The sequence below is a fragment of the Nymphalis io genome, chromosome 20 (assembly GCF_905147045.1).
Source record: "Nymphalis io chromosome 20, ilAglIoxx1.1, whole genome shotgun sequence".
Taxonomy (NCBI): Eukaryota; Metazoa; Arthropoda; class Insecta; order Lepidoptera; family Nymphalidae; genus Nymphalis; species Nymphalis io.
Window position 1 is genome coordinate 5,710,285 of NC_065907.1, and position 7,760 is coordinate 5,718,044.

Here is a 7,760-nt window from a genome sequence, read left to right on the forward strand (position 1 = left end):
TTATGAATATGATCGTGATTTGTATATATATATAAAGCGGCGAATAAATGAAATTGTGAACATTTTGAATTGCATTATGATTTTATTTTAAATTCCGTATATTAAATAACAAAATAGCGTAATTATTTATATGAATTTAAATCTAATATTTGGGTAAAATCATGTTTATATCTATAATATTTCCTGAGATTTAAAAGCAATGTCGGATAAATTATATAACAACACCTTGTATTTTCCAGTAGTCGACGAACCATCAGAATTGTATGGCATGGTTATTTTTGTGAATAACCTTCTTGAAAATCAACAATTAAAAAGATCACTTATTACAATCGCTTTAAAATAATAACGTTTTCTAATTGGAATAGCGAATTGGTCTCCAGGCCTAAGCACGTTTATTTTTCCTGGGATAAATTAAACTAGTTTTCATTTATAGTTCCAATTCTGAGATTAAATCGTATTAATAGGAGAGTCCAGAATAGGGATTTGATATATAGACCATGCGGTATTAAGATGTTGTATGTTGTAAGAAAATAATAGCAGCATCAATTAAAAGAGATCAAAAATATTTATTTACCAAACTATCTTATTATATATTCAAAAGTATGAGAGTAATCTCGTGTTTGAATTTTAGACGCACTGACATTGAAATTTAAGGCAGCCACTCCACGATCAGCTGCTGCTAATAGTTTTGTTGAATCGAAATCAAGACTGTATACAGGAGACGATTTCTTCTGAGTGAAATATATCTGAAAAGAAAAAAATATAATGTGATTTCGAAAATTCAATCTTAATCAAAAAACTCCCAGTTCGCTCTGGCTTATATTTATTTATTTATTTAAGGAAAACAACAGCATGATACAAAATATGTTGACATTAAAAATACAATATACAGACAATACAGCCAATTACTGTTAAATTGCATTAATAGTTAACAGAAGTAGCAACACACAGTTTTGACAAATAAAATGTAAAGGTATTAAAATAATAATAAGTAAAAAAAAAAACAGTACAATTCGATTAGGCGACACAGACGTGGTTGATACGGCTGAGAAAACAAGCCGATAAGTGTCAGTTTAAAGATAAAGAAGACCAAATTATTGATCAAATAACCGAAAAATGTTCCTCAAAAGAGCTCAAGAAGAAAATACTACAAAATGTATAAATGTATCTCACATTCTCATTAACTAACATAATAGCCGAAGCGAATACTCTTGAGGCTGTTAACAGACAAATAGAAGAATTTGGGGAGAACAGTGCATCAAAGGATATTATAAACAGAGTAAGAAATATGGAAACCACATCAAAAGAAGGAAAAAAATAAGAACTGGAAAATAAGATCTGGATATAGCAGATGTGGAAATACAAGTCATACTTCTCAAGACAGCAATTGCCCAGCAAGAGAAAAAGAGTGTTACAAGTGCGGAATAAAAGGACACCTTAGACAATTTTGTAAGACAATGAAACGAAATATTAATTCTAAAAGAAAATATGAAGGATATAACTATGAACAAGATGACTAAGAAATTTAAAAAAGATGGTGAAAGATACGAAACAAATCAAATAGGGCATACAGGGTCTGGAGACATACAATATGTATTTAGAATCTATGATGACAGTGTATTAAATTGTTACATTGGTGGAGTGGAAGTTAAATTGCTGGTAGATTCAGGTAGTAAGTTATGGAGACTCTTAGACAAAATAATGTGGTTCTTAGAAAAGACAAATGTGTCTTCAGAGAACAAAACGTACAATTTCTAGGACATGAACTGTCCTACAAAGGAGTCACCTAAATCTTTAGACAAATATATATCAACTATTAAACAATTTCGCCCTTCGTTGAACATAGGTGAGCTTCAGAGCTTCTTGGGATTAATAAACTACGTTGGTAAATGGATTCCAAACTTGGCGACTACGGAACCGCTGAAAATGCTACTCAGAAACAAACAAAATAAAACCACAGAAATCACCACTTTATGGGGAACCAAACAAGAATATGCGTTTAACAAACTAAAAATGACAGTGTCCGACATTCCCACCTTAAGATATTATGACGTCAATGACCGAACTGTAGTCATAGCAGATGCCAGTCCAGTAGGACTGGGAGGAGTATTAGTTCAAAGTAACGATCACGGACCGCGAATTATAGCATATGGTCATCGGACTTTAACTGATTGCGAGAGAAGATATTGTCAAACGGAAAAAGAAGCCTTAGCTTTGGTCTGGGCAGTCGAACATTTTTATGTATTTTTATTTGGGAAAGAGTTTGAGCTAGTGACGGAACATAAGCCACTAGAGGTTATATTTGGCCCTAAATCCAAACCATGTGCAAGAATAGAAAGATGGTTATTACACCTTCAAGCGTATAGATTCAAAGTAGTTTATAAACCAGGAAAAAAAAACATTGCAGATTGCTTATCAAGGTTATGCAAATCGGAAAAACAACCACAATATGTTTCAGAAAGCTATATATATCAAGTTGTCGAAGCTAGCAGACCAATTGCGCTATCCTTCAAAGAAATTTCAGAGGCATCAAAACAGGACGAGGAAATTTTAAAAGTAAGAGAAGGCCTGTATAATAACAATTGGGAAGAAGAAGTAAAAAATTACAATATATTTCAAAGTGAACTATGTTTTTATGAAGATATTTTATTAAGAGGGACAAGGATCGTAATTCCAAAGAAACTGCGAAGTATTGGAAGCTGCTCATGAAGGACACCCGGAAATAGTTTCCATGAAGGCGAGGCTAAGGTCCAAAGTATGGTGGCCTAGGTATGACAAGGAAACGGAAAACTTAGTAAAAGCTGCAAGGGGTGCACATTAGTCTCAACTCCCAATCCTCCTAACCCCTTAAAAAGAAGAGCATTACCAAGCGAACCCTGGGTACAACATGTATCGATTTGCTAGGGCCCCTACCAAGCAACGATTATATATTTGTAATCGTAGATTATTTCAGCCGGTATAAGGAAGTAAAGATTTGTCGCAAAATAACAAGTATGGACATAATACGAATACTTGAGGAAATTTTTAGTAGATTAGGGAATCCAATAACAATATAATAGCTGATAATGGACGACAATTTTGTAGTAATGATTTTAAAAAATTTTGTTCTGAAAGAAATATAGTTTTGTATAACACAGTTCCATACTGGCCGCAACAGAATGGCGAGGTTGAACGCCAGAATAGAGATATTTCGAAGCGATTAAAGATTAGTCAAATTGAGAAAATAAATTGGCGGGTTGCTTTGTTAGAGTATATAACTATATATAATGGCACGTCCCACAGTGTGACTGGTAAAACTCCAGCAGAACTATTTTTCAAACGGCAATATCGGGACAAAATACCCATGGCAGGAGATATAACACATTCACATAATCCTGAGGATGCTGATGTCAGAGATCGTGATCAAGAAAAAAAGGAAGCAGGAAAAGAATACGCAGACCGGAAACGAAAATCTAAGGAATGCCAATTATTACCTGGAAATAAAGTTTATGTAAGAAATTTAAAAAAAATAAACTTAGCCTAAATTATGACCCAACTCCTCATACAGTGGAAAAAAGTGTGGGGGGAGACATAAGCATTCGAAACGATTTAACTGGAAAAATATCTCGGAGAAATGTAGTTCATTTGAAAAGGGTCAATGGGAGGTTGTCCGAAATGAAAATGGAGAAAAAAACTTAGAAAAAGATGTAAATGAGTCGGAAGATGGAAAAGAAGAAGAACAGAAAGAAAAGTAACGTAAAAATATTAACAGATAAGTAATAGAAGATACTAATTAAAAGTTGTGTTTTTGCTAGAAAAAAAACAAGGGAGGGAATGTAGTGTATGTTAGTATTAATAAACTACCCTACAAGCTCTTTCGTTTGTCTCCGATACTATATAAATACCGACCCGAGCAGAGAGAAGTCAGTCGTTGTTGGACCGTGGATGGAAGCACTACTACGTGACTATACAAGAACAACGTTTTATACAGAACGTAATGTGTGTTGCATCTCAGACACAGATATATATAAATTAAATATTTTTAAATCTATGATGTTGTAGCAATGTCGCCCATGATATTTATTATGTATCCTCAGATGTGTTTTCCGTGCTTTTGATGTATCTTTCTATCAGTTTAGGAGTTTGATGTGTCTGTGTGTCTTTATTCCCCAAGCAGCATGAAGATAAAATTCTTTGGAATACAATATTATTATTTTATGTCTGTTGTATTCCTTGTCAATTGATCTTAGTAGTTTTCCGGATGGCTTTCATGAGCGATATTCGGGCAGACATGATGGTATCATCTCCATTATAGATCGCCATTGTTCTGGTATACTCCGAACCCTCATTAGTAGTCACCCTTTGTACCCTATTCAGCGTCGTTACTATCTTCGGAGTATATTATTAAAAATAATGAAACCTAATTTAAAATTTTAGTATAGAAACTTACTTGCACATGATTCGTGGTACGTGTATCAAACAGAACACACCGTGAATATTCTGATGAGCCAACTAATATCGCGTGATTGGAATCAGTTTTCATACAATATAAAGATGAATGGAACGGATCTCTCGTTTTATAAACCTAGAAAATTAAATATCAATTGGCATTAAATGTTCAATCATTCAAAAAAAATTTTGAATTATTTAACACATATAATAATAAAAAGAGTATTATAAAAATAAAATACCACATTAGAAGTTCTCGCGTCAATAATCTGCAGCTTTCCTGAATGTGTGACAAATGCTATACAATTCTCATCATGCCATTGTACATCACGCACTACTTCTTTAACATTTCTTGACGATGCACTCCATAATAATAAACTGTTGCTGAAAATGCATTTGTTAAGATGGGTGTCAGTAAGGGAAATATTTAATGTTATTATATAATTATCATATTATAAGCAAGTTATATGTAATCCACTAGAGAATGAGCCAATTTTTTTAACAGTCATATTCTCTTAATACTGTAAATTTATTAATGCATAAATAGTTGAACATCATATATATTATTACATATAATAAACTTATAAATATAATAAACTTATATATATATATATATAATAAATATTATTAAAGTCAGAAGTCAACCTACGTATTGACATCAAGTAAAAGGGGCTTACTATTTCCATTGAGACCGATAGCCAATTTGTCCTCTCCTTTGTTGGCAGTCATGCATCTACAGCCAATTTCATTTTGTAATTGAATTTCTTGTTTACCTAAAATTAAAATAAATTAAGTTTTCTATGAATAAACCTCAATTTTATTACAGAATAACAATGAGAATAGTACCTAATAACTACCCTACCTTGTTACTAATAAACATTGCATAGCCAGTAAATAGTTATACACTAATTTATCTTTTTCTGTCATCAATTATTTAACACTCAAAAAAAGAAGACAAAAAATATCATATTGTTTATGATAACTTGGTTATGTTTACATTTTCATATAGGATAAATTAATGTATGCTGGCATATTAGCTAACCTATTGCATGGATAAACAATTCTTATAAGAAAAATATACTAATCTAAATATCTCACAGTAACTGATTCTGATTATCTTTTATCTATATTATGGCATGACAAGTCAATTGCAGATAAAAAAGGATAATCATTATTTAATTAATTCCAGGCTGTAAATTGTATATAACATTGAATATTATCATCATTTTTTTTTAATAAAAACAAATAACATTTAAATTTAACTTACAACAAACTTGATGATTCGTCTTGTATGATTTTGTTGTGACATCATTTTCATCACATGTCCATTGCCAGAATTTTACATTTGGGCTATTATTTGACACTGTAACTACAGTATTATAAATTTTTTCAACCGCAGATACTTCTACCTCCCCATCTTGATGGCAATCTTTGATAAAATATAATAACTTGGGCAATTTTCTATCATCATTGAGTTGGTATATTGCTGTAGATCCATCTCTGATGATTTGAAATAATTTATTTGTATATATTGATAGCAAAAGTCATTAATTTGCAATCAGCCAAATTTTGTGTCTCTTGCAAATTTCAGACTGACTATTATGATGAAATTTGAGAAATTCTTATATTATTTTGTCTCTTGTTAATAAATGTATTGACACTATTTATGCCAATGTAATTTAAAATAAATGTTTTTTTTTTAAATTAATTGGATTAGAACTTGTACATATTTTATAAGAATCTTACCTATTACCACATATAATCAGATTGTCTTTAACTATGAATCTTGAAATATCATTGGTTCGAATATCCATTCTCTTAATTATTGGAACTTCTAGTGACCATATAGTCTTAGCAGGAGTTAAGCTTTTCTTATCAATTACATAAAACCTAAGATCTGAACCTACAGATAGGTACAATCCCTCAGAATCACAGTACTGCAGCCAGGGCATGTAGTTAGTTCTATGTTGGATAATTACCTGAACAAATTCTTATATTTGAAAATTGTTTAAATTTTAAAAAGATTTAAGTATTCAAAGTGGTAAAATTATTCATGTGATTCAATAATTTATTTACCTTGTTTGTATATATTCCTTTGCACCAGTTATGTGAAATTTTACATCTTTTATACCATGAAGTATTCAGCTCACTATAAAAAAATATAACATTAATCTTTAGATTAAAAAATCATGTAATATGATATCCATATAAATTATTATTAAGCATTAGGTTATCCTCTTTCATGCATAGATACCTTTTACTGCTCTTTAAAACAAGTCTGTTGCGACATATTAATCTCCACAATGTACCTTCATTTATGATTAAATTTTTCATAGATTTGCAAGTTAGCATTAGATTCCGAAGGTCTGATGTTTTTAATAATGTTAATATGTTAATCAAAACATCTAAAGGCATATCCAATAACGAATGGTCACACATTTTGTTGCTTGGTAATTATTACGATTACAAATAAATTGGAAAATCCAATAAGAGGCATAATCTTGAATATATTTTTTTGTATTTTCATTAATACAAGTCCTCATAACAAATTAAGTAACGTAGCTAACTTTCAAAAATGTGTATACTATTTAGTTAAGGTACTTTTATTTATTATTTAGTAGTGTGTAGATAATAGATATAGCCTGTTCTACAATAAAAAATTGCATTATTCAAAAATCTAATAGGTAGTAAGGTACCCTACTTATCATTTAATATTTGTCAAATCAGTGACATATGACATTCCAACCGTGTCAACGCAAAAAACGTTGAAATATATTATTAAAATCTTTACTACATTTTAAATATGTACTAATTCATTGTTATAAAAAAAAATATAAGAGTTTTTAATAAACGGGTTTCTATTAATCAAAGTCATTGAATTAATGTATACTTCTTTCACAATGAGTGTTCAAACTTCAAAGTGAGGCCTCTTGTTTTTTAATTATGAAGTAACTTTAAATTTAATAAACAATTTTAAATATTTATATTTATTATAAATGTAACCTTGCACTATATGTTGTGCCGTGATGGAAATATAATTAGCTACCATATTTAAAAAGACGAAACGTTAAGTTATTTTTGTTTTTGCCTTGCTTGATTTAATTTTTTCTTATCAGTAATTGTTGCCCTTCTGACCGACTTCGGTCTAGAGCCTAACACTGATAATTGCGCGCGATTTGTTGGTTGGTACACAAATCTTGTATAATGCAAATATTCGTGTGCAAACACTGGTGTTCTAAACACTCTATTCTCTTGCTACCATTATCTGATTACTACGACGACTAATGTGCCAAGACTACAAATATTTCAGGTGCAGGAGAAGTTATACGTGC

The 7,760-nt window shown here is 30.8% G+C and overlaps 1 protein-coding gene across 2 annotated transcripts; it reads right to left on the reverse strand.

The window, feature by feature from the left end:
- Nucleotides 1–552: 552 nt before the first annotated feature.
- On the reverse strand, nt 553–7,078 carry LOC126776556 (F-box/WD repeat-containing protein 4). 2 transcript variants are annotated; one of them, XM_050499159.1, is made up of 8 exons: nt 6,683–7,078; nt 6,505–6,577; nt 6,175–6,407; nt 5,696–5,928; nt 5,078–5,201; nt 4,671–4,806; nt 4,430–4,564; nt 553–746 (listed from the first exon to the last, which is right to left on the reverse strand). In XM_050499159.1, exons 1-8 carry the CDS (start codon nt 6,865–6,867, stop codon nt 579–581), a joined length of 1,287 nt encoding a protein of 428 aa, XP_050355116.1. In that variant the 5' UTR covers nt 6,868–7,078; the 3' UTR covers nt 553–578. The 2 variants fall into 2 exon arrangements, with proteins under 2 accessions (XP_050355116.1, XP_050355115.1); XM_050499158.1 differs by having other exon boundaries at nt 4,671–4,812; nt 6,683–7,077.
- Between the last annotated feature and the right edge of the window lie 682 nt (nt 7,079–7,760).

Excerpts from the sequence above, each read along its gene's own strand:
- LOC126776556 (XM_050499158.1), bottom strand. The coding sequence starts at position 6,867 with ATGTGTGACCATTCGTTATTGGATATGCCTTTAGATGTTTTGATTAAC. Across the intron at positions 5,929-6,174 it reads CTGATTATATGTGGTAATAG|AGATGGATCTACAGCAATAT; the intron begins GTAAGATTCTTA and ends TCAAATCATCAG. Across the intron at positions 747-4,429 it reads GTACCACGAATCATGTGCAA|ATATATTTCACTCAGAAGAA; the intron begins GTAAGTTTCTAT and ends TTTTCTTTTCAG.